General features: G+C 36.0%; 2 protein-coding genes across 2 annotated transcripts; both read left to right on the top strand.

The window, feature by feature from the left end:
• The first annotated feature begins 5,935 nt into the window (after window positions 1–5,935).
• LOC110099459 (DNA topoisomerase 1 beta) lies at window positions 5,936–15,600 on the top strand. The gene is made up of 16 exons (XM_020826610.2): window positions 5,936–6,181; window positions 7,038–8,314; window positions 8,442–8,636; window positions 9,491–9,571; window positions 10,278–10,337; window positions 10,457–10,551; window positions 10,623–10,779; window positions 10,913–11,038; window positions 12,663–12,743; window positions 12,818–12,908; window positions 13,001–13,155; window positions 13,623–13,691; window positions 13,774–13,863; window positions 13,939–14,042; window positions 14,117–14,285; window positions 15,197–15,600. Exons 2-16 carry the CDS (start codon window positions 7,073–7,075, stop codon window positions 15,263–15,265), a joined length of 2,784 nt encoding a protein of 927 aa, XP_020682269.1. The 5' UTR covers window positions 5,936–6,181; window positions 7,038–7,072; the 3' UTR covers window positions 15,266–15,600.
• A 4,421-nt stretch (window positions 15,601–20,021) lies between these two features.
• Window positions 20,022–23,007, top strand: LOC110099453 (protein IQ-DOMAIN 32). Its single transcript, XM_028692897.1, has 5 exons — window positions 20,022–20,461; window positions 20,614–20,901; window positions 20,977–21,171; window positions 21,599–21,712; window positions 21,790–23,007. The coding sequence occupies exons 1-5, from the start codon at window positions 20,387–20,389 to the stop codon at window positions 22,174–22,176; spliced, it is 1,059 nt and encodes a 352-aa protein (XP_028548730.1). The 5' UTR covers window positions 20,022–20,386; the 3' UTR covers window positions 22,177–23,007.
• The last annotated feature ends 4,119 nt before the right edge of the window (window positions 23,008–27,126 follow it).

The following is a 27,126-nucleotide window of genomic DNA, read 5'->3' as shown; positions in this document are numbered from 1 at the left end:
GATTCAGGGGTTGCTGATTGGCCAAGGCCGACTACGGTATTTTGAGGTACGTAGTTTCTTGGCATGGCGAGTAATTACAGGAAATTTGTGAAGGGATTTTCACAAATATTCGACGCCTCTGGCGAGACTGAACGCAAAGGCAGTATCTTTTTTTGGAACCGGATGTGAATCTGGTTTCAGAATTGAAGGACTGTTTGACCTCAGCTCCAGTGTTAGCACTTCGTCGGTACGAAAGAATTTCAGTGTTCAGTGATGGCTTCAACGGAAAGGTTGGGAGTGTTTTGATGCAAGAATGGAAGGTAATTGCTTAATGCCTCAAGACAGTTGAACCATATGAAGAAGAATTACCCGACGCATGATTTGGAGTTTAGCTGCTGTTTGTGTTGCTTTGAAGATTGGCTTCATACCTGTATGGGCGTCAGATTGCGATTTTTTACTGGATCATAAGAGACCTCGAGTACATTTCACTCAGAAGACTGATCTGAACAGAGAAGATGGCCGAGTGATCAGGTATAGATTGACCATCCAGTACAACCTGGGAAGGCTAATGTGGAAGCGGACGCTCGAGCAGGAAGTCTTCGGATTATCAGGTTTGCAGCTCACTTTTGATGAAATTCCTGATTCGTAGACATGGAAGCGATACATTAGGAGGTAATTTCCTCCAGTGGTTTTGGATTTGGCTCATATATGAAGCATCAGTCTTCTTTGGAAAGCAGGATTAGGATCTGCCCAGAAAGTCATGATTACTGATTATTCGAGTTGATTGCTACAGATTGATTGGTAAGCACTCCTGACTTCGAATTTCTCGATTCTGTGCTAAATTTTTCTGTAAGACAGTGTGGTAGCTGGTTTGGGTATTTTGAGGCGGAGATACGAAATCTCATCATTCAGGCACACATTCTCCAGGCAGTGTAAGATGTTATGCTGACATGAGTTTTTGTTCTGGTGGCCTGGAATGAAGAAGGTGTGCAGATTGTGTTTCGAGAATGCGAGCCTGTTCAGATTGGTGAAGGCAGGCAAATCAGCGACCAGTGGAACTGTTGCAGTCGTTGCCTATGCCCTGAGTGGAAGTGGGGAAGATTAAATGGACTTTGGAGCTGGGTTTTCTCGATCTAGACAAGGGCACGACGCCATTTGGGTTGGTTTTAAGATCGACTGACGAAGTCCGTTCCAATTTTCTTCCGATCAGACAGACCGATCCGTGGATCGCTTGTCACAGATATATGTGAGAGAAATAGTCAATTGCATGTGTCTGCTCGAGTGATAAGTTTCCTGAATCGAACGACGTTTCTTCAGACTTTGGAAGGGCACAGCAAGCTTGGGAACGAAACTGCATTTCAAGAGTACAGCTACATCCTCAGACGACGAACATCGAAAGGACTTATTCAGGGTGCGGAAGAATCTTGTTGAGGCTTTGTGTTTTGGACTTTGGCGGATAGCGGAAAATCAATACCCTTGATTGTAGTTTGCATATAACAACAGTTTTCAGTCAGTTCGGTATGCAACAGTACGAGGCCCTGTATGGCAGGAAGTGCCGTACTCACTTTGACTCTGACTGAGGTCGGAGAATAACAGGAACGGTGCCACTTTCTTGAAGAAACTTTAAGAAGAATCCAGCTTGATTAAAGAAGATGAAGCGCTCACGGTCGACAGCAGAAATATTACAATCAGTTATTGTCAGGTTTGTTGAGTTTCAAGTTGGTGACTTTTGGTGTATCAAAGCAGCCCGATGAAAGGGTGTGAGCAATGGCCAGGTGAGGCAGACTAATCAAGGTAGTTGGACCTTTTCTGATAAATCTCGAAAGGATTAAAAACTGCTTACGACGTTGCTTCTGATTGATGCCTGATCTGTGCATAACGTGGTTTCACGTATCACTTGGAGGAAGTGGGTATCTGACTCGGGAAGAAGCGTCACTAGACGGGTTGAATCCTGTGATTTTTTCAGGAAAATGTGTAAATTCCGTATACAGCCGTTGTGCTGCCCGATTTTTGTCTGATTTCTGAATTCGTCCGGATTTCTTCTGAATTGATATGCTATCTATATATGCTATATAAAGGGAGTTATAAGGGGCCTGGATCCTAAAGATTTAGTTAGTGTCTGGAAATCTGAAATGAGCTCAATCTGAAATCTGATTACGTTCTTTCCGGATCCGATGAATTCTGTTCTGGTGTATAAGCACATATGTTCTGGTGCGTGAGCATAAAGGGAGGCATAAGGGGCCAGAATCCGTAGAGATTCTTGTCAGTGTTAGGAATTTAGCTATTAATTACAATACTATCTGATATCTGATTTGATATGACTTCTGTTCCGTACAGTTCTGTCTGATCTGTTCCGTTTAGATCTGTTCTGATTTGATATCTGTTTTGATTTGATAGATTTGATATATGTCCTGTATCTGTTCTGATTTGATCTGTTTCGTTTTGATCTGCATAATTTTGATATCTGTCTGATTCTGTTCTGGTTTAGTACGGATTTGGTTTGAAGTGGTTGTTTGGATTCTGGAAGTTTTGATTGGAGTTTTGTCGCTTTGCTGAGCTGTTGAGCTCACCCTTGTTTTCTGTTGGTTTCAGGTTCTGGCAAAGGGAAGGAAGTCTGGATTAGAGTTCTGAGTCTGATCAGTTATAGGTATTTATATTACTTTTTGATTTTTTGTACAGTCAGGCTTTTCTTCTTTGTTCTTTTCTGTCAGTCATGTACTGTATTTGTAGATGATTGTTTTGAGGAAGAGAAAAATATAGATGATTTATTCCGCTGTATTTGATGTTTCATAGTAGCTCTGTGCATCAGTTTTGAGTTGAAATATTGGAAGAATCAGTTCCGAAGCAAATTCCAAAGCCAGATCCTGGTCTGTTTTGTTGCTGGTCGCGGCCCGGTGGGCGGGATCTGTCCCCGGTCGGGTCGGGTCGGGTCGTGACACTATAGTTTGAACTGAACATCTCAAAAAATAAAAATCCAACGACACTAAAAGACGACTCAATCCGAGCTCCAATGGATCCAAATCGAGATACGAAGCATATTCAAAAATGTTCAAACCATAAATTGGAGACCAAATAATCCCAAAATGTAACATGTTTATAGTCAAATCGAGCGAGTCAACGAGCCTAAGATTATCAAATTATGACATCATTTAAGACACTTAAATTCTAGATAAATGATCTGATATAAAGGGAGTTGATATCGGCCGTCCAATTGTAAACGCTCCTAATTTTCCCTTGATCTTCTCATTCTTACTAGCAATTCCATTCCAAAAAAACTATAATACCCCTCATTTTCACATGAAGGGGGCCAAACAAGAAGGAAGAGAAATTGAGATCTCTTGCCCCAAGTTACTCCTTGACCACTGCCCAGTCACCAATAATCACTGGCCGACATACAGTCCTTTCGATCATAATAACCGTCCAGCTATAGTCCTTCAACAACCACCGTTGCCCAATGAATACGGTCCTTCCAAACCACTATCCCGACTACGATTTTCTAACCTCTGTTGCTCGTGAACTACATCCTCACTCAACCACCATTTCCAGAACTACAATCTCGCCTAATCGCCGTCACCTAACTACTTTTCTTCCGACCACTTTCACCTAATTACGGTTTTTTAATCACAGTCAGTCGACTACGTCCTTTTTAGACCACTGCACTCAACTGTGATTCTTCCGACCTCCTTCGCGCGCTGACTACGGTCTCTTAGACCAACATCTCTAGACTACGGTCTCCCTGACCACCGTCGCTCGACTACGTTCTCTCCGATCACGATCGCCCAACTGCGGTTCTTCCTGACCATGTTGTTGACTACGTCTTTTTGACCTCCGTCGTATGCCAACTTGGTCTCTCCGACCATTGTCACTTAACTGTCACGACCATGTATTGATCAGTTATAGGTATTTTGTACTTTTTGATTTTTGTACAGTCATGGCTTTTCTTCTTTGTTCTTTCTGTCAGTCATGTACTGTATTTGTAGATGATTATTTTGAGGAAAAGAAAAATATAGATGATTTATTCCGCTGTATTTGATGTTTCATAGTAGCTCTGTGCATCAGTTTTGAGTTGAAATATTTGGAAGAATCAGTTCCGAAGCAAATTCCAAAGCCAGATCCTGGTCTGTTTGTTTGGCTGGTCGCGGCCCGGTGAGGGCGGGATCCGTCCCGGTTGGGTCGGGTCGGGTCGTGACACTTATAGTTGAACTGAACATCTCAAAAAATAAAAATCCAACGACACTAAAGACGACTCAATCCGAGCTCCAATGGATCCAAATCGAGGATACGAAGCATATTCAAAATGTTCAAACCATAAATTGGAGACCAAATAATCACCAAATGTAACATGTTTATAGTCAAATCGAGCGAGTCAACGAGCCTAAGATTATCAAATTATGACATCATTAAGACACTTAAATTCTAGATAAATGATCTGATATCAAGGGAGTTGATATCGGCCGTCCATTGTAAACGCTCCTAATTTTGCCCTTGATCTTCTCATTCTTTACTAGCAATTCCATTCCAAAAAACTATTAATAGCCCCTCATTCTTCACATGAAGGGGGGCCAAACAAGGAAGGAAGAGAAATCTGAGATCTCTCTTGCCACCAAGTTACTCCTTGACCACTGCCCAGTCACCAATAATCACTGGCCGACTACAGTCCTTTCGATCATAATAACCGTCCAGCTATAGTCCTTCCAACCACCGTTGCCCAATGAATACGGTCCTTCCAACCACTATCACCGACTACGATCTTTTCTAACCTCTGTTGCTCGTGAACTACATCCTCATCAACCACCATTTCCAGACTACAATCTCGCCTAATCGCCGTCACCTAACTACTTTTCTTCCGACCACTTTCACCTAATTACGGTTTTTTTAATCACAGTCAGTCGACTACGGTCCTTTAGACCACTGTCACTCAACTGTGATTCTTCCGACCTCCTTCGCGCGCTGACTACGGTCTCTTAGACCAACATCTCTAGACTACGGTCTCCCTGACCACCGTCGCTCGACTACGTTCTCTCCGATCACGATCGCCCAACTGCGGTTCTTCTGACCACTGTTGTTGACTACGGTCTTTTCGACCTCCGTCGTATGCCAACTTTGGTCCTTTCGACCATTGTCACTTAACTGGTCTTTCCGACCTACATGGCTCGCTGACTATGATCCTGTTGAGAAAATAATATTGTCAACACTTTTTGTTTCAACTCTTATCATGTAATGCACTCTATATGATATATATTTACTACATCGAGCCATGATTTTTCCCTCAAGGAAGGGTCTTATTTATAAACAACTGTAAAAACTAGTGAATTCATTTAAACTAGGCAAGACTTGCCTAGTGGTTTTCCCCTTTAAGGAGTTTCTACATAAAAATTCTAGTGTCCCTTATGAATGTTACGCCTGCATCTTTCATCTGTTTGTGTGATGGATTTTCATACATAGCTAGAATAGTAAAATTTCTATTTCTCTACCTCCACAAATATTCCAATATGCAACAATTAATAACTGATTTAGGTGTTATTTTAATTAGTATTTAATAACTGATTTAGGGATTTATTGAGTTTGGGATGGAGTTTTTTGGCTGAGCCGGCCTGCTCTCTGTTCCGTGCCTTCTTTTGTGGTTGTTCCATTGTTGCTGGGAGTAGTATTTAATACTAATTATAATGATAACTATTTAATTAATTATGTAATCATAATTCAAAATAATTAATAATTTAATTACTATTTTACATAAATTTTAATATTTCATTTTAATAATTTTAAATTACTAATTATACTTATAATTAAGTAATTAATTATTCTATTAATAATCAATTATTTAATTAATATTTATACTACTAATAACCTAATTAAGTATGTATATTTTAAATTATAATAACCAAGCTAATTGAATTAATGCCTAATTCCTAATTAAGAAATAAAAAAATTAATCTGATCCTCATAGGCGGGTTGTGCTCTTCGGTTCTTTCGTTGCATTCGTGTGAGGTTGAGCTTCCAATTCGGCTTCGCAGGTTAGCGTGGGGTAGAGCTTCGAACGAGTCGCTCGCTTGCCATTGCCTGTCTAGGGTTTGCTTTTCCTCTTCTGCATTTATTCGTAGCTGTTCTGCTTCGCGTTTCTGAAAGTGTCGAAGCTTCTCCACCTCCTCCTCCGACGTTGTTCCTGTCGGATCGGAAGTCGCGCCGGGAGCTCGCCGCAAAGGTAATGATATTTTCCCCCTTTTGCGCGCTTCTTCGGTCGGATTTACGAAATCTGGAAAAAATCGGATATACGAAATCCGGGATTTAGGGCAAAAATGGCGAAAACGCTGTGAAGTAGAGATTAGCCTTATCCCGATATCTAACTTTGTAGTTTTTTTGCGTTTGATAGGATTTAGCTCAAGTCTTGCCTAAATATGGCCTAAATACTGCGTCCATAGAAATCCCGATTGTAAACCCAATAACTACTGGCAAGGTTACTCGTATCTGCTGAGAAATTTTAGCTGTAATTGTTCTGCTAACTTTCTTAAAATAGTCCATATACAAAAGAAGAAACGTCTTCATGGGCCCGTGAGAGGTTAGATCTTAATGTCCCCATGATATTTTTGGAATTTCTAATGCAGTATTATTGGTGGAAGATGGTTTATTCTTAGCGTTCCTCACAAACTTAATGCATAAACTTATTGAGTCACTTGACCTTGGTGGTTGCCCCTTAGTAACATGTTCGCTTCTGCTATTTATTTCTAATCTGTGCTAGGGAAAAAAAAAAGAGGAATTATAATCATTTTGAAATTGCAATGTCCGGCCCTTCATGTGCCACTACCACATTCACCATTTAGTTTCGGTGTTTTGTTGATTTATAACTGGAATCTTGTAATGGTGGCATCTAAGAAAAGGGAAAAACAGGTGGATTTAGGTGGATATTATCTATTACTTCAAAAAATTTTTATGCCTGTCTTTCAAATTATGTATTCTTAGGTTTATCTATCCTTTTTGTTGCTTCAATGAAAATTTGTGATGATAAATCCTTATCTTGATTCAATGTTAATTAATATTTTTTTTTTCCTGACTTTTTTCAGTTTTAAAATAGGCTGACATATATTAAAGAGTTATTATGGCGGTTCATAGTTGCATTAAACAAATGTTTTTAGACAATGGAGAAGATGATGACGGGCCTACAATTTTTAAGAGAACTAATCCATCAGCTAAACAAAACCAGTTAAATTCCACGTCTAGGAAGTTATCATCTCAAAACAACGATGGGTCTGTCGCAAAACATACATCTAGCAGTCTGCAGTCTTCCAAAGATGCGAGTTTAGTGTTGAAGAAGGATAAAGCTGCATCATCTTCCAAAATTGCAGCTGAAAAGCCCAAGGCTGTAAGCTCTAATGCTCCTGCTTTTGTTCATGATAATGCAAAAGGCTCATCGGGTCAGAAATTGGCTTCTAGATGCCAGATGAAAGCATCCCATTCTGGCAAGTCTTTTGTGGCTGAGAACTCTGATGACTCTGATGATAAAAAGCCTTTAAGCATTAGACTTAATCCATCTTCAAAGGGAAATAATTCCACGGTTTTCCAAAAGGTACCTAAGCAGTCAATGGCCAGTGGTATAACAAATAGATCTTCCATCCAGATTGCATCAGATAGGCTAAATGGGAAAACTAGAAGTTCTGATGATTCTGATGATGATGATAATGTTCCCTTGAGTACTAAATTTAATTCAGCTTCTTTAGCACCTCAGAGAAGTAATTCTTTACTGGTTACAAAGGCAAGCATCAAGGAATCTTCCACCGATTCAGAAGATGAAAAACCTTTGCTTTCTAGACTTCAAGCAAAGAGCGGTGATGCTAAATCTATAAATTCTAAAATTGTGGCAAATGGATATGTTAAGAACATGTCAATTGATGGCTTGAAGCACTCAAAAGGCTCAAGTAAAAGGCCCATTGGTGACAGTAATAATTCGACTGAGACTTCTTTTAAGAAAGCTAAAGTTCTTGGAAGCCCAGCTTCCATTAAAGTTAAACAGGAAGTAGAAGTGAAGAAAGAGCAAAAGATGGATGATGACCATATACCAATTTCCCATAGAATCAAAAAGACAGTTTCTTCGGGAAGTCAAGTATCTGTGAAGAAAGAAGTTAAAAAAACCGTGTCATTCAAGAAAGATGGTAAGAAGATGAAAACACTGAAGGACTCAAAATATTCCAAGTCTTCGAAAGTGCCACCTGGATCTGGTGGAGGAGTGAAGTGGACTACCTTGGTGCATAATGGTGTTATTTTCCCTCCACTATACAATCCTCATGGGATTAAAATGCTCTACAATGGTCAGCCAGTTGATTTGACTCCTGAGCAAGAGGAGGTGATGTAATGGAAAGATTGCAACATCTTAATTTATGAAGCACCATTCATGATAGTTGTAGTTATTTGCTTTGAGATTTTCAAAAAAAATTATTTCTTTTGTTCATATTTTTCTATTTGTGTTTCAGGTTGCAACAATGTTTGCTGTCATGAAGGACACCGATTATGCCAGAAAGCCTAAATTCATTGAGAACTTCATGAATGATTGGAGGCAAATACTCGGTAAAAATCATGTCATTAAGAAATTTGACCTTTGTGATTTCACTCCAATTTATGAGTGGCATCTAAGGGAGAAGGAAAAAAAAAAGCAGATGAGTTCAGAGGTAAGATCTACTGCAGATAGCCTCGGAATCTTCATTGTTTTTTGGTGAACTGTGTTTCTTTTGGAACATTTTGCAGTCATTAATAGAATTTATCTTAAGAACCAGCCATTATGCTCTGGTCCAGAATTGAATATTATGAGCTCATGTTTGAGCTTTTTTATGTCATTGTAAGCATTTGAGAGTAGATAATTTTAGTATACGGTATATCTTTTGGCGAAGGAACAGAAAACAGATACTGAACAGGGTTTGGCTATAATATACTTCATTGCTGATACTACTTTCTGAAGCTCAATTAGAGTAGAATTTACATTTATTATGTTTTTTACTTTACAGAAACCACTATTTACGTTGTATCCAATTGCGATTGAATTGAGGCCTACTTTTGCATATCAGAAATTTATTTATTTTTTCTTGAGGAGCTTTTATACTTATTTTTGCACAATTGTTTCACTATACTAAATTTTATATAGCTGTTGATGATAAGTTAGTTTGATGGCAATTTGGAATTATTGTTTCCTCGAATCAAAATACTAAAGCACATCAATTAAGAAACGAACAGTAACAATTCTTCATGTTGTTTTTAATGCTGCTTTTAGAAGTAATTACTGAAAATTTTGATGTATCCTCTGCTGAATGAGATGTTGATCGCTGAGCTGAAGATGCAGTGAATGCTTCTTTTTTATCAATTATGTTTCTCGGAATGCAGTGCCAGTGTGCCACTTTATTTATTTATTTAAAATTCTTGTCCAGATATTGTACAATTTTCCTTTTCTTTTTTTAATTTTTTCAAGCAGATATGAATTTCTCTTGCTAGGATATGGCTAACAGAAAATTATCTTTTAAAACTTGTATAGGAGAAGAAGCTTCAAAAAGAAGAAAAGATGAAGCAAGAAGAGAAATATATGTGGGCTATCGTTGATGGAGTAAAGGAGAAGGTATAGCTTATGTTTCTTTTTTGAAATAATGTACCTTTCTCATTACCTGAATAAATGTTTGTGGATCAGTTTAAGCAAAGAGTAATACTATGAGGCTAGTTTTGTGTGAACAGGAGGAGCTATTTGAACATAATCTGCCTTTGGTCCTTAAATTTCTTTTATTTAGCCAAACGTATTTGTCTGATGCTTGAATTATGAATTTCTTGTTTCCTTATCATTATCATACCAATTTCTTGCAGGATGGTATCTAGTAAATCAAGTTATTTATGATTCTCTTGACTTTGGAACATGCAAGTGTGGCTTCCTGCATGAGATCATGCCACAAGGAACACAAATTATATGCCCATGAATAGATTAATCAATTTAGTACATGAACAACAGCTTGTTATTTGCCACTAGATCATAACTTTAGTTATCTTGGTGTAGGATGATGTGAACTTGTGGTTCTTACTCAGCGTGGAGCCTATTTTTGCTATACTTTGTCTAAGCCATGTTAGGCTTTGTGACGATGTTTTAAGTTTTTAATTGATCTTATTGTTTCTGTTTATGTAGCTAAGAGGATAAAATCGTAGACATTTGTCAGAAAATGATATAAAAAAATACCCATCATCATCATATGGTCTTTGTGCTTAATGAATGTTCTATATGATCATCAATCATCATCTATGTAAATCTTTTAGACATTACTGTCACTTTCTTCTTCCAGGTTGGAAATTTCAGGGTTGAACCACCAGGACTATTTCGTGGCCGTGGAGAACACCCAAAGGTTTGTACTCTTTGTTGCGATTGTTCGACCTTAAGTGATCTGTGACCAGTGAAATAATTAGTTTTTATTTCAGTTTATGATTTCTTTTTTTATTCATTTTATTGTTACCACTGCAACAGATGGGAAAACTGAAAAGACGCATTCGACCTAGAGATATTACAATTAACATTGGCAAAGGTGCTCCAATTCCAGAGTGTCCTATACCTGGTGAAAGGTAGCAATCACAATCTTGTAAAAGTAATATATTTATGAAATGAATTATTAATGCTCATAAATTTTGTTCAGGTGGAAAGAGGTAAAGCATGATAATACTGTCACGTGGCTAGCTTATTGGAGTGATCCAATCAATTCAAAAGAGTGCAAGTATGTTTTTCTGGCAGCGAGCAGCTCTTTAAAGGGTCAAAGTGACAAAGAGAAGTATGAGAAGGCGAGAATGTTGAAGGTAACATATTCTAACATAAATGCATCGAGTTGTAATATTTGATGAATAGAGGCCATTAAAGCTTTTGTCATTCTGGTTATCTTTATATTTTCCTTTCTAGCAATGCCAAGTTGACATTGATCTCTTTGTGCAGAAATACATACGAAATATTCGTGCAAATTATACCAAAGATTTTACAAGTAAAGATGCTACAAAGCGGCAGATTGCTGTAGCCACTTATCTTATTGATAAGTTAGCATTAAGGGCGGGCAATGAGAAGGTATGTTTGCATCCTATATAATTTTTCAACGTTTTCTGCTCAAGTTTTGCTTACTTCATTGGCCACTCATTTTTATTCTTATCTTGTTCTTTTAGCTTACCCTATATTTATATTGCTTAGTTTCTGATTATTTACTTGTGTCCTGCATAGTGCTTTTATGAGCTTTGGTGAGGTTTTAAATATGCTCAGATTCCGAGAGGCATGGAAGATATGCTATTCTACTCTCAATGATGAGTCACTTGCTACTTAATGGTCATTGACTAGCGACTTGCATGAATTGTACTTTATGAGTTTTTATCGTATCTAGTAGATGCAGGCTTTTCGAGCCTTTTTTGAGATTTTTGATATGTCAAACTTTAACATTTAAGCTCCTTAACATCACATAACCTGTGTTGAGGGATGATTTCCATTTTAGCAGTCTGTCTTTCTGCATGCTCATTTGGATCAATTCTGTGGCAGTTTATTTTTCCTTTTTCTGTTAACCCAGATGCGTCTGGCATGCTAGAGCTTGCTAGTGTAAGGGATGGCTTATCTTTTGGCATTCTAACTGATCACTCTTCCCGGCCCATCTTTACTTGACCATCTCGCCCTTCCATTAATAATTCAGTAGCAAAACTGGAATGATGATTGGGACGTCTTACTTATTGTTGTTGATTTGTTTTCTTAGTTTGATGCTTCTAGCATTACTATTTCTGAAGTTCAGTAAATCTGGTAACTCTGCTTGAGATGCTTACATGTAGATTTAAGTAGATAAAGGAGGTTGTAATGTTATTTGTCTAATGTCATTCTGTATATAGTGAAAGTACCGTAGTAATCTACTAAGTTTTTACAAACCTTTTGCCTAGTTTAAAACAACAAATTTCCATCATGTTCTTAAAATTTATTCTAATTAATAGAACATTCTTTATCCATGTCTCACTTGTGTTTATATGCTAGTTGTATGAAATGGATTTAATCAAGTGGTGCAATTTTGCTGGATGCCTTTGATATGCTTTCTGTTTGAATGAACCAAATGCTAAATTCATACACACACAACATTAAATTTGCTTGATTTTATTTTTTCTTCTGCTGTGCACAATTCAACGTCACATATCAAAAGCCATAATTTTTCTGCAAAGAATAATCCAAAATGATTCATAAGAAATGTGAAGGCTTAAATGCCCGCGTGCATTGATTGAATTAGCTTCCATATTTAGAGATTCATATACTATATTGCTGGAGGGAATTTTCCATCTTTATTTCAGTTTAGTTTATGATAGAAGAGACTGACACTGGAAGAGCACTAGTCATGTTCTTTTGGAATTTTCAATCTTTGGGCTTCTAGCTTTACCAAGCCATTCACAACATATTCCGTTAGATCTAATTGATGATGCAATTTACAAAATCTCAATCAATGAGAAGACTTCAAAGAATCTATAACATGATTTCTTTTCTTGAAGAAAGTAGAAAGTAGAAAAATAGGAGGATGTCACCATTTCTCAATTATTAATGACTTTGTTGTTTTGCATTTAGTTATGCATTGATTTTTATTGGGATGGCAACTCTGTTTTTGTAAAGAAAATTGGTTTTTTTTATTTTGATGCAAAACGAGACTTCTTAGTAGAACTTCTTTAATGCATTCCAGGATGATGATGAGGCTGATACTGTTGGTTGCTGCACTTTAAAAGTGGAGAATGTTAAACTACTCCCACCAAACAAGTTGCAGGTATGGAGGTTTTATTTGAAAGTTTGATTTTTTGTTGGATTTGGTTCTTATAGTATTATCTTGTTTATATTCAGTTTGACTTTCTTGGTAAAGATTCCATTAGATATTTTAATACCGTAGAAGTTGAGTTAGCTGTCTACAAAGCAATTGGAGAGTTCCAAACTGGTAAGCGCATCATAGGTTTTACTTTTGCTGTTTCTATTTGCTAACTACATCCCTGATCATTTATTTTTTTGACCTTTTTCTTTGCTTATTAGCCAAAAAGAATGATGGAAGGAAGAAAACTGATGGTGATGATCTTTTTGACTTGCTGGATACAAGTAAACTCAATGCTCACCTGAAGGAACTCATGCCTGGCCTTACTGCTAAAGTTTTCCGTACATATAATGCTTCCATCACATTAGATGACATGGTAATCTTACTGTGTAGCAGAAAAGTTATCCCCATTAAAAAAAGTGTATATGATCATCTCTGTTTCAGCTGTTGTGACCTTGTAAAGCTTTGATTTTATCTATATAATTATGATAAAAGACTGAACTTTGTGAATTTATAAGGAGTCTTTTTCAGTCCATGTCTTAAAACCTTTTTTTTTCATTTGTTTTTTTTAGATGATATGAATTAAAATAATTTATATAGATTCATAGATTCAAACATTCGTTTCTGATACATTGGATTACTCTGATACTCCACGTATATCTTGCTGGATGTCTTGTAACATATCCAACTTTTAAAAGTAGTTGGATGACATGTTCTATCTATCGAGCCTCAAATAGTTGCTCACTCGATTTTTTTTGTCTGATCATGTTCATTGTGTTTTTTACTAGTGTAGTTGAAGAGATTAAAGTAATTTATTTATTCATTTACATTGTGCCTCAATAGTTGAATAATGAAACCAAGGATGGAAACGTACTAGAAAAGATTGCAGTATATCAGATTGCCAATAAAGAGGTAACGGTTGATTCTTGCACTATGACATTGATTAATACTGTTTATATTTTTTTAAAATTTTGTTTCTGTTCTTTATTTATAGGTTGCAATAATATGTAATCATCAACGAACCGTTTCAAAGTCTCATGAAGCCCAGATGTCTAGATTGGATGAAAAGATAAATGAGTTGAAGGTTTTTCTTGCATGTCTCTGCATCTGTTTTTCTCTTTCCAGCTTTATCAGTTAATTTTCCTTTTGCTTCATGTAGGCCCAAAGGAAGGAGCTTGAGGTTGATTTGAGCAAAGCAAAAAAAGGGAAGCCTTTGGGGAAGGATGCAGAAGGAAAATTGAAGAAAAATGTGGCCCCTGAGCTGTATGGAATTAAACACACCATTCCTTAGATTTGTAGATCTTTCCCGCAGGTCACTTAATCGTGTCGACTTGCAGGTTGGAGAAGAGGATTATTCAGGTCGACGACAAAATAGAGAAAATGGAATTGAGTAAAAAGACGAAAGAGGATTTGAAGACCGTTGCTCTAGGCACTTCTAAGATCAATTACCTTGATCCTAGGATATCTGTTGCATGGTGTAAGCGTAATGAAGTTCCCATTGAAAAGGTATATTTCTTCGATCCAGGCCATCCCAAATTACATCTTCTAATGTGTTCATAAACAATACATTAGTAGCCTTTGAGGTCCTTCCTCATCCTTCTGCATCAGTTTTTTATGTTGTCAGTGTACCAGTACTGCCTTGTTATAGGATAGTGAATTTTATGAACAATAAAATAGGTTGCAATACAAGTGTACACTATTATGAACAATAAAGTAGTGTTTTGCCCGACTCTACTCTTGGCTAGTCTGCAAAGCATGGTGGCTGCAACCTCTTACCTCTCCAACTATTTGGATTTGATTTTATGAGTCCTTATTCTTCAGTTATATCTTTCTTCAACTCTTATTCATTTTTATCTGTTCCAACAACTTATTTTTTTAATTCTTTTACTTCAATTTTATCTATTTGGGTGTATTTTTTTATTTTTATTATATGCTTAAGTTTATTCTTCACCAGTATATTTTAAACACTGTCGTTGTCAGGTCTCAAGTTCTAGATGAGAAAAAATGGAGGGTTGCGTTAGGTAGTGGACTGCCAGCGTAAAACTTCTTGAATAATCATGATATGAATCCTTTAAAAATTGTGTTAATGCTAGGGCGTCCTCTGGAAGCGACACGCTGTATGACCTAGATACAACGATAAGTGTGCAGGAGCCGCCGCACCGGCCCCACGTAGTGGGACATAGGCTTGATGTTGTTGTATTTTTTTTAATACATTTTAAGATTCATCGTCCTTCTCATATAGTTATTTCTTTATCCATTCTTTCTAATTGCGCCTAATCTATTTCAAAATTCTCATTTCTTTCAAGCTCAATTTGATAGCGATGATTTGCCAAATATAGCATTTATTCATCTCCCACTTAAAAAAACTGGTAATATTTTTTATTTTGGCTGACCGACTCTCATTTTCTTTGCCTCAGATATTCAACAAGTCGCTTCTTGCAAAATTTGCTTGGGCAATGGATGTCGACCCAGAATTCAGATTTTAGTTACATGTACGCATATACTGTCCTTGTGGAAACCCCCCCAACTCTAACTGGTTCTCGCTTTACTCCCATCAGCACAGAATATCTGGAATGCTATGATTTCCATTGTATAATTCTTCTGGTCGGAAGCCCGTTAAGAAAGAGAGCAAATTCTTCAAGGTGTGATCATATTAAAGAGTAGAAGATGTTCATGCTGGTTGTTTCTTCTTCCTTTTTTTTTTTACTTGATGTGGGAATGGACTCTCATTTTAACAGAGATGGTACACTTGGGAGAAATATTTATTAAATAATTTGTGTTATTTTCTTTTATTTCTATGAAATGAGTATCTAATTCTCTATTTTGTATTTTGTCAGCTTTGTTATTGGTTCATTCTGAACTTTAAATGTATAGGAACTCCAGTAATTTTTTCGGCAGCTTTGCTTGAGTTGTAAATTGATCAGTGTGAACCACACCAAACTCATGTAAATTACCAAAACAAGGAACAATTATTAGGTCCGGTGACCGGACGTAGCTCTACGTTCGGTCACCGCTCAGATCGCGCCACGTGCTCTTAGTCTTTACCGTGCGGCCCAACGACTTGACCCGGACCGGAACCTGGGAATGCTATGTTCGCGTATTGCTAGGTATTACTCGGTATTTGCTTGATATTGCTAAGTATTGCTTGGCAATAACGAGAAATACCGCTATGTGAAGACCAATGCTGAGTAATACCTAGTTTTTCTAGAAAAACTCGGTATTGCTCGGTATTTGTCTTCACATAATGGTATTTCTTGTTATTGCCGAGCAAAATCGACAAATATCTAGCAATACCTAACAATATCGGGTTGTCATGGATTTAAAAAACGCACGTGCGACATACCCACTATTCGCCGGATCGAGTCCGCGATTTTGTGCCTGCTACATGACGAGTTCTCAGCGCTCGCCGAACGTAGCTCTGCGTCCGGTCACCGGACCAAATAAAAGTTCCAAAACAAGTGGCTGATTTTGAAAAAAAAAAAATGAAGCACCGGACAATCGTAATTAATTAGAAAATAGTTTCAATTTTTTTCGCACCAATTACTCATTCTACCCAACAGCTCAAAAAAATAAGAGGCAGTTGAAAGGCCAAAGGACTGGCATCCAAAGAATAAATAATTATGTGATTCTAAAATCTTATTTCAGTTTACATTCGAATAATATCTTTGAATATTATCTTTTATATTCTAAAATGCAAATGATAACTTTAATAAAGAGTTTTTATTTGATTTTACCATCTAAGATACAATTAACTATCACATCTTGAGCCTCTGGAGAAACTAAGCTTATATTTCAATAAGATTTCATTTGGGATGATTTTTAAGTATTTTTTTAAATAAATTTTTTAAATTTTTTTTGCTAAAAAGTTTTTTTTAAGAAGCTGTAAAAAAACGACCCGAATGAAACTTATATTATATATATATATATATATATATATATATATATAATTTGTCTTTCACTCAACTCATGAGCTATCTCTCAAGATGATGCATTTCCTTCCTACTCGGTCTTTTTTGAAGCCCATAATAATTTTTGAATAAAAAAGCATGATTTTAATTTTAGTAATTTAGACCTAGTTCAAATTAGCATAGAATTAAGCTTCGTTTGGGATGCTTTTTTTACTGTAAACTATTTTAAGAAGCAATGAAAAAACCGCCCAAATGAAGATTTCAACTCAATGTCATCTTTTATGTTCCATCCTGCATTGTAATTAAATCCATAACATAGAGGCAAATAATTATTTAAATGAAATTATAAATCTTAAAAATTTATATTTGTTATTTGACTTTTCCAAACTTGGCCTAAAGATGAGAGAGCCCAACTGGGATGGAAAAGTCAGCAGACACTTGTCCTTCATACTTTAAAGATGAATAATGAGTAAGGGCAACTCCAATGGAACGGCAAACACTTCTTTGCCGTTCTTGCTTTGCTCCAACCGACCGCTATTTTTGACGCCATTTGATCGCGGATGAACAGTGTGACACCAATATTGGCGTGGCACTGTTCATCTGCGTCATTTTGTTGGTCTCTACCAAACTTGTGGAAGAAAGGCGCGAACGATAATTGCGGGGAAAATAACGTTCGATTGGAGATGAATCACGATATTTTTTTATTCCACTGCATTTTGGAGTGAAAAATGAGATATTCGGTTGGAGATGCCCAAATAGTGCTGATCTTGAAGTAAAAAGATTTAGAGTTCTATTGTCCCAAACTCAACTTACTAATGAAAGAGCCCAATCAAATAGGAGAGGTCAATTAACTCATCTTTTCTCCTATGAGGAGGAATGATGCATATAATGCTGGCCTTAAGGTTGAAAGATTTTAAGTTTTATTCATCCAGATTCAACTTAAAGATGAAAGAGCCAAATTAGGTTAGAGAGGTTACATATCTTATACTTTCTACTATATAGAGGAATCGTGCCAAGAAATATTAGTCTTAATAGTGTATAATAATACTAACCTTAAGATATTAAATTTTTTTAATCTTGCTATCTAAAACCTGGCTAAAAAAAATTAACGAGCCTAATTGTATTTAAGAGGTCAATAGACCCTTCATAGTCCGGATAGATAACTAAGTAAGAATCTCTAATTTAATTTCACATACAGAGGTATATTTCATTTGAGATTGATAATGAGAGTGATCTAAGGAGAAATGAAAATGATACAAAATTTTCAATTTGTGGCTACACTAGGGGTGTCAATATTTGACACTACCCAAAAATTCGACCCGAACGCAACCCGAAAATTTCAGATTCGGGTCAACCGACACCGGGTCTGATTCGAGTTAGAGATTTCAACCTGTTTGTGAAACTGGATCGGGTTCGGGTTGACCCGGAAATCCGAAATCAACTATGTTTGACCCATTTTTAATTGATTTAGAAAGGTTTTAGAAGATTGTTTTGAACTAAGCAACTGCTATTTCCAAAAATAACCAACTATGTTGTCTGAAATGAATTAAGCTTGGTTTATTTTAAATTGATTGAAGTAAATCTTACCTTAATTCGATTTAGGTTTAAATAAATCGAATTAAATAAAAATACTTTAATAAAACATTAAAGAAGTTGGTCGGGTTTCAGTCCAGAAAACTAAACCGTTTGCAAAAATGGATCGGGTTAAAAAGTGCAAGATCAGATTCGGGTTCAACCCGAAACCCGATTTTGACAGCCCTATGCTACACAACATACGATCATTTTTAGGGGAAATAATGGATCAAAAATGGAAACATAAATCAAGTAAAAAACCTACTAAGAGAGGTAAAAATTATTTATCCTCAATCTTTAATATTGATAGAAATTGAAAATAATCATAGATTGCTAAAGTATTCAAGGAGTTAGATTAATATGATCATATCTAGCTCAGCATCTAGAAGTTATAAGTATGATAGCTAACTTAGTACAACTTGTGATTAATCGAGTGGAATGACCCTTAATATTTGGCCAAGTTTGGAGTAGATCGACTTAGAAGAATTGAGGATAAATAATTTTTGAAACATAAGAGCTGGGGCGCAAGGGATAAAGAGCCTCATAATAGAGAGCTAGGGGCACTTTCTGAGTTGTAGCAATATGAGAAAGATGGATGAGAAGAGGAGGTAGAAGAAAAAGACTTGATGAACCGAAGTTATTTCACGAACAAAAGTGCGAGTACTCAACTTCTGAAACATAAGAGCTTGGCGATCAAAGTTTGAGGTTTGGGACAGTCAAGCAACCACCAAGCAATGCACAGACTTTAGAACCAAAGCCTTATAAAATTGGTAAATCAGTTTTTTTTTTAGCGGGGGCGGGCGGACGTGCCCTCCCCCTCAATGAGGCTGACTGTCAACTACCTAACATAACCCTCTAATTTTTTTACATCCAGGAGAATTGGGACCCAACAACAACAGTATTAATGTTAATGGACTCTAAAAAAAGATAAAATTTAAAACAACATAATAGAAGTTCTTTAAAAGATAATTAATGATGCTAATAATGAATCTGAATATGGTGAAGTAGCCGCTAAGCTAAAAGAGCTTCTTTTAGATCTCAATCCATAATCTCTCTCCTATTATGGACACTTTAGAACCAATGGTTCCCTCTTAATAGTTTAACAATAAAACTTGACTAATTAGCTTCCGAAAATCAGAACAAAGACACAAAAGAAGAGTCATTTACAATCAAAAGTAAATATAAAGAATATTCGTGCACCTCATCACAAGCAATACCTGACAGGTCCTCTACTGCAGCACATGTGAAGGTGAAGAAAGTACATGCTTAGATCATTTCTTTTCTATCTGCTCATAATTTTCCTCACTTTAGAGACATTAAGAATTCCCGGCTCCAGCTCTAAAGTTCCACTGCACTATAAACCAGCACATGGCTTCTCGATCCAAAAGATATCCTTCACTTCCTTCACCATATAAACCTGATTATCTTTTTCAAGGAAAAACAATGCTCAAGATATAGGCAAATTATTTTGTTCGGATGCTGAATGCCGTCCAAAGATCAATCAGAATGCGCCACGTCACCCCTGCTCGGTACCGCAACTCGTATCGCTCGGTACCGCGCTCAGTACTATGCTTGATACTACTGACGTGACACATTCTGATTGATCTACGGATAGCGAACTGCGTTCGGCGTCCACAAAGAATAATTTCTCCAAGATATAGGCTTCATTTGGGACGATTTATTTATTGCTTATTAAAATAGAATTTTTTTAAAAAATTAAAATTTTTGTACTTAAATTTGTTTTAAGAAGCAATTAAAAAGCTGTCCCAAACGAAGTCATAATTTTTAGTTGGGATGTACTTAAAAATTAATAGATTTATTTTAAGACGAATATAAGATGAATTTTTCGTATATAATATTAATCTCAAAGTAAATCAAATGATTTCAAGGCTCATTCTGACCAAAATGGAATCAGAAAATCCTGACATTATTATTATTTTTTTACTTTTAAAATCATTTCGGATTAGCTTATATAACACACAATGTGGTTATTAGGAGGAAGTTGTCTGAGAGTCCAGTTATTTTTAAACTGAAGCGAGCTTCAGAAAGTTCAGCTTCCTACGCACCTAGAGCTGTTTGATCAAGCCTGAAAAGACCAGAGGAGAAAAAAAGAAGAAATATCTGGTGATGGGCTTGGGAGGTGTTCTTGTGAGGAAAGTGTTCTTCAAGAATCGAAATTCTGATGGACATCCCGATGTCCATGTATGTTGGGTTACCCAGATTACTACTTCCTTCTTCATAATGGATTCAATCATTTTTATTCTTGTTGTTTTATTCAATAGCAGGTTCAGGTTCTTATCATTGATGAATTATATATTATTCATTTTAAAATTCCTTCATTCCATTCAAACCAGGAGAGGCATTTTGGAGCTGATAAGAGCAAGTGGAGTTCAGTGAAACACTACTTTTGTGGAGATGAATTCAATTCAATTATTGCAGAAGATGACTTTTCTTCTCTTAGAAGTACTGAAGCAGCTGTGATGCAGTCAGTAGAGAAAGTTTCAAGAGATGAAGAAGTCTCCAGACGGATAAATCAGATCAACAAAGAAGAAGAGAAACTGGAACTGGAACTCAACTTATCAAGCCAAGAGAAAGCTGCAATAGTCATTCAGTCAGCATTCAGAGGCTTCAGGGTTGCTAACTGATTCTTTAGTGTATATGCTTAATTGAAGATTTTCATGAAGAACTGATATCTACTAGTTCATTCGTTGTTTCAGGAAAGAAAGCAGTATAAAGAGCTAAAACTCTTAGCTAAGGAAGATGATGGAGGAGAGCAAAGTGAAGCTACTGAAGCTTTATCTACCATAGTTCAGGTGGGTGATTTTCCTGAAGCATTAGAAGCTCAAGAGGCAATTGTTTCTGTTCCACAGCGCGAATTGCGCAAAGCTAGAAGTCAAATGTACAGAATTAAGGTAAGATTGAGTGAATCTTCGCCTTTTCTTCATCATTGTCATCATCATCTGACTTATATATCATAATTATTTGGGGTAAGCTTTAATAATCCACATTTATTATCTATTTCTATTGAGTGTTTCATGAGTTACAGCTAAACTATCTAAACTCTGCCTTTTCACTCAAAAAACTTGAACACAAATATTTTCTATCTTCTTATTATACATTAAAAATATTTAAGCCAATTTTCAGACACCTTAACAGCAATAAATGATTATATTATCATCTATATATTTGGAATATAGAACTAATTTTAACTTCATTCAATTTGGAATTGATTTTAAAAATTTCTATCTTTTTTATTCATAACTCCCACAATCAACCCATATTTCAAAGAAATTTCTTAAGTTTGGCAGACTTAAACTCTATTGTTGTGAACACTGACAGGAAGAATGGGATGACAGTACCTTAAGCAGCAATGTGTTGAAGCTTAGAATTCAGAACAGACTCGAAGCCATGACCCGCCGCGAGAGAGCTCTTGCCTATGCATTCTCTCAGCAGGTAAATAGTCACAACCATGAGTTCTCTCAAGCACCAAACCATTTATATTTGTCTGATATAATATAATCTATTTCCAGCTAAGAGCATGTTCTAAGAAGAAATCATCAAAATCTGACTCAAATGATCCTGGCATGGGATGGAGCTGGCTTGAGAGATGGATGGCAACAAGGCCACCAGAAAACTCTATAGTGGATAATTTCCTGAGCAGGCATTTTGATCCTATTTACAATTATAAAAGGCAAATAGTTATTAAGAAGAGGTTTGATGTTGCTTTTGAAGAGAAGGAAAGTTGCGCTTCTAATGATGTAGCAATTAGCTTCCATGGCTCTGTTGAAGCATCTCAAGTTTCAAGCACTGGTTATAGTCCTGTTAAGAACATGTTGAAGGCTACAAAAAGTGTTTCAAAGAGGAAGATATTGTCAGATTATCATCAAAAGAAAAAAGTGATCAAGGTAGGAGTGTAAAATGCACAATTCATGTTTGCAATTCAGTCAATATTCACTTTCAATTTATTCTTTATATAAACAAGTCGAGCTGGAACGAGATTTTTTAGCTCATTCATTAACTGATTTGAAGAAAAACAAAATTCAGCTCTTCTACATTCGGCTCAGTAAGAGCTTGATATACAGAAATTTCTATTTTACTAATTAAGCACCAAAAAATGTATTCTCAGAATCATGTGTAGCATATGTTTTATGTTCTATGATGTTTTTTAGATATTATATTTTAAATAGCACAAAAAAAGCTGTACAAATGAAGCTATTTTGGCTTGAAATTGAATGAGCAAAACACAAAAGCTTGTTGAAGAATTTTAGCTCATTCATATTTAACTCAGTAAGTTAACAAACCGAGCTGAACAAGACTTCAACCTGTACATTTTAGAAAAAAATGTCTAACATAGAATGTTACTTGTCTATTTTTTTAGGCAAGCAAGAGGGAATCTTCCAAGCAAATAGAGGAGAAAAAATGCAAGCAAGTCCAGCCAAAGAGCATAGGAGAGATCAAATTCAAAGATGCTTCCTAGAACCACCAATATTGTTTGATTTCTGTGTATAATACAGCACATAACTATAATTTCTGATGGTTGATTTTATGTTGGGTATTATGTGATATTTGATGATTAAAATATATTTGAGGACTTAACATAGTTGGATAATTACCTTTGATAACATTAAGGTTTTGTTTGAGACAGCTTTCTTTTTGCTTTTTAAATCAATTTTTTAGTACAAATTTTTTGAACTAGAAATTTTTGTACTATAAAGTTGTTTTAGAAAGCAGTAAGAAAGTGATCCCCAACGAAGCCTAAGTCTTCGTTCGGGATAGTTTTCTTACTGCTTTCTAAAATAATTTTTTAATAAATTTTTTTTTAAAGTAATGAAAAAATAGTGATAAAAAACTGTCACAAACGAAGCCTAATCCTCTTTGATAATATTTAGATGGAGTTCAGGATGAAAAATCAACATGAATGGTCATGATAAGCTTACAAGAACTTGATTTGAGCAGAGAGAAATATATATATATATACTATTCAACAAACATGTTGACGTCTACTCAAAGCCATTGCTACTGCATTCCAAAGATGACAAACTTGCACGACAATGCTACTGCATTCCAAAGATGACCTTTGACATGCATTGGTAGGATGCAGGAGTTTTTATTCAAGTGTGTCATTTGATATTGCAATCATAACTCATAATGACCTCTTACGTGCATTGACAATATACAGAGAGTTTCACTCTAGTGTGTCAGTTGATATTGTAATTACATTAAAAAATACCCCAATATACATTTACAATAAGCAGAGAGTTTCACTCTAGTTTGTCACTAGACACTCCAACTATATTTAAAAAATTGCATCATGCACATATAAATGCATAGTGCAAAAATGCATCCAACAACATACATATGCATGGGCCCCGGTGATCGCGTTATAAATATATACGTGACCTGAAGAAGCTGTGCGGGTTACGAAAGGAAGTTAGATTCGAACCCGATCCTTGGTCGGTAATCAGATAGAGTCGACAATGTTTAACCAACAAAAGTGTAACAACCCGTGAATTCCTTGATGACGGCCGTGTTGAATGTAAATATCAACAGGAGGAGATTAAATATTTTCAAATACAAAGTACAAATATTTTCAAAATTGTCCATACACCCCGATGATGACCGTATTGATATAAAATCTCAACTGGAGGGGACTACAAACATTCAAAAAGCCTCTCAAATGCTCATAAAATCCAAAATTCTAAAAATACTAAAATCAAATATATTAGAAAATAAAATAAATCGTTCAATACTTAAAGCAAACACCCATCCACCATCTGCAATAGTTTGTCGAGGTGGACAAATCTGAAAGCTACTTCAACTTACAAAGAGTTGATGTCTAATCGAGAATATCACTAGGATCTATTCTTAATTTATCTTTTGCCAGTAAGGATGTGGGACATGATACTTGTTCTCAAATCGGTGATTTTGCCGCCAAATGGCACCACACTGTGAATTTCGCCGCCAAATGATACCACAGGTAAACGGTTATATCGAGACCCTATGAACTGGGTGATTTGTCGCCAAATGACATATTATATTACAGTCAAAACCAGAGCCCGTATGCTCTCCAATGATACTAAATCCTTAAGATATGAATCAATATGATATAATTGATAGGGCACAAAGTCCTCTATCAGCTAAGGTGGATTCAAATTTGTCCATTTGGACAAACATCCACTCCAAGTCTACAAGGTACCCTTGGACGACGCAACCCATGACTGCTGACAAGAATCATTCTGTTAGGTTGGGTTGACTACCTCCTTTGACTAAATAGACCAGAGACAACGATGACCACGGGACAATAAAACCATGGGATCTTGATCGGACCTATCATCACCCTTCCACCATCCGCTTTAAGTGCAAGATGATGAAATCTCCAATTTTAAATATCAAACTTTCAAATACTAACCAATATTGCTACTATATGACATATACCACATATCTATGAATACGATGTTTTCATTTGACGATTAGCCTTAATCGAAAGTTCTCTCTCATGATCGAAAGAGGTAATTAAAATATTAAATATAGTGGCTTGCGCCTATAGGAAACCAGAACTTATATCATAAAGTACTTGCAAAATAAGGGCGAAATCTTTGTGTAGTGTCTTATCTCAAACCCAATCTGCCTTCTAAAAATTTACCCTGAAACCTAATATGTTAAAACTCTCTCAAAAGCAAGGTAGGCCGGGGTGCGAATTTTCAGAGCCCACAGTAGCATGGTGGGATTGAAGAAGTACAACCACAGTGTAGTATGACATCTACCATACACGCTCTTTGTAGCGTGATAGGAAGGTCCAGCTCCCCTAAATTCTCCTAAATAGGGGAGACGCCGGAAAGCTGCCGAAATTTAAATTGAATAGAGGGCCTGAACTTGAATCAAATGACAGGGGGCCTAAATGAACTGCGGTGAACATAACTTGAACAATATAACAAGGAACTGGACTCTAACATACAAATGCACAATAAATAACAGCTCTTTGCATTTTAGTAGCATTATGCTGAAGCTCCTTTAATATATAGAAGATTTTACCAGGATGTTGACTCCAAATAAAGCCATAGTTATAAGTCGCCTGTCATTAACTAAGTAGATTGAAGTTGCTAAAAGTTTTTCAGATAAATTTCTTTGAGCACAGTAAAGATAGGGAAATCCTAGTTCTCCTTTTGATTTCAAAATAGCAATTTGATGCCAAGATTTATGGAAATTACTACGAGAGAAATCTAAAAATTTAACTACCAACCTTCTTAATAATACATGTACTTAGAGATAATGATATAAATCAATATGACAGGTTTCTTCATATACAAGCTTTAATAAATTGGAGCCCTACAGCAGAAGATACTTTATGCTTCCAAATGACAAGACAGTGATTAACTAAAAAAAAAAATAAATAAATAAAAAAAGGTTGGTAGACCATAAAATCATGAAGATATTTGAGAAGGGAAAGATATTTTAGAAAGAGGTAAGAGAGTGTCCATGCTAATATACAAAAATGGAGATAAAGAGCTACCTTGTTGCACACCTTAACCATGGAGACCTTCACTAATGATGATAGAGAAGGGAGCAAATGAAATGCTGGCCCCAATTCACTTCACAAATTTACTATGTACGTAATTAATATCCTGGAAAAATAAAATATTGAACCGACTACAGTTGGTTCCACTGAATCGATTGTCAGTTTTGTCTTTTAAAACTGTCAAGGGATACGAAGGGTTATGCCATTTACATTGCAAGGGAGACGAAGGAGGTCTGCACCTTTAAGTCACAAGAAAATGGGCGACAAATAATGAGAGAGAGAGAGGTATTGGCGAGTGAATAAAGAAGGGAAAGAGGGAAACCGATGAGTTCTTTCACCCCTAAAATCTCAAGATAGAAAGAGGAGGCCAACGGTCCTATCTTTTGTTCCACTTTCTAACATCACGAAGCAAAGGAGGTAAAGGGAGAGATCAAGAGGAGAGAAAATCTACCAACTGTGCGTGAGATTGCGCATTGTTCTTTTCTTCTTCCTTGGGTCGGATAGTGGTAGCCGACGGGTATGGAGGAAGAAAAAAAAAATATTTTATTTAAAAATATTTATGATACTGAATGAGGATGTAATATATTTACACGTATAATTTGAAATGAAAAAGATTTTTGAAAAAGAAATAAAAAAAATGAAGTGCCTTAATTTGTACAATTTAGTCGTAAAAAGGACAAGATATTATATGATTACTATTTATTCGTAATATTAACGAATTTTTCAAGGTTTGTTATAATAATATCTTTAAAATTTAATTAACTACCAAAATGAATTTTAATTATTTTAAAACAAATGTACACATTGTTCTAACATTTCTTCTTTAATGCAAATTTAAAACATGGTAAAATTATATTATAATTTGCTCCTTTATATATCATCAAAAAATTATCTTGATTTGGCACGAATCTCAAGGCTAAATCAAATTGAAAACTTCTGAAATTAAAATTGGGACCATCTGAACTATGATTAAAAAAAAAAAAACTTATAGTCGAACTAAACGTTTCTAAAGTATAAACCTAACGACACCAAATTCGACTCAATCTGAGCCCGAATGTGTCCAAATTAAAGACCCGAAACACATTTGGAAAGTTTAAACCAAAAATTGGATTACCAAAAGATTTCCAAACGTGAGACACTTATAGTCGAATCAAACGGCTCAACGAGATGAATCCAACGAGCCCAATATCGCTAAATTATGATATCATTAAGACATTTAAATGCCTTGTAAACGATCCATAATCAAGGAAATCAACATCCCCGCCCATTCAAACACTCCTAAATTTTGATATCATAAATCGACTCCTCATTCCTCATGGAAAAGAGACCCAAGAAAGAAAGAGAAGGAAGA

The sequence above is a fragment of the Dendrobium catenatum genome, unplaced genomic scaffold, assembly GCF_001605985.2.
Source record: "Dendrobium catenatum unplaced genomic scaffold, ASM160598v2 fragScaff_scaffold_185, whole genome shotgun sequence".
In the NCBI taxonomy this organism is placed as follows: Eukaryota; Viridiplantae; Streptophyta; class Magnoliopsida; order Asparagales; family Orchidaceae; genus Dendrobium; species Dendrobium catenatum.
The sequence above is the reverse complement of the archived record's forward strand: the minus strand, read 5'-3'. Positions and strand labels throughout refer to the sequence as shown.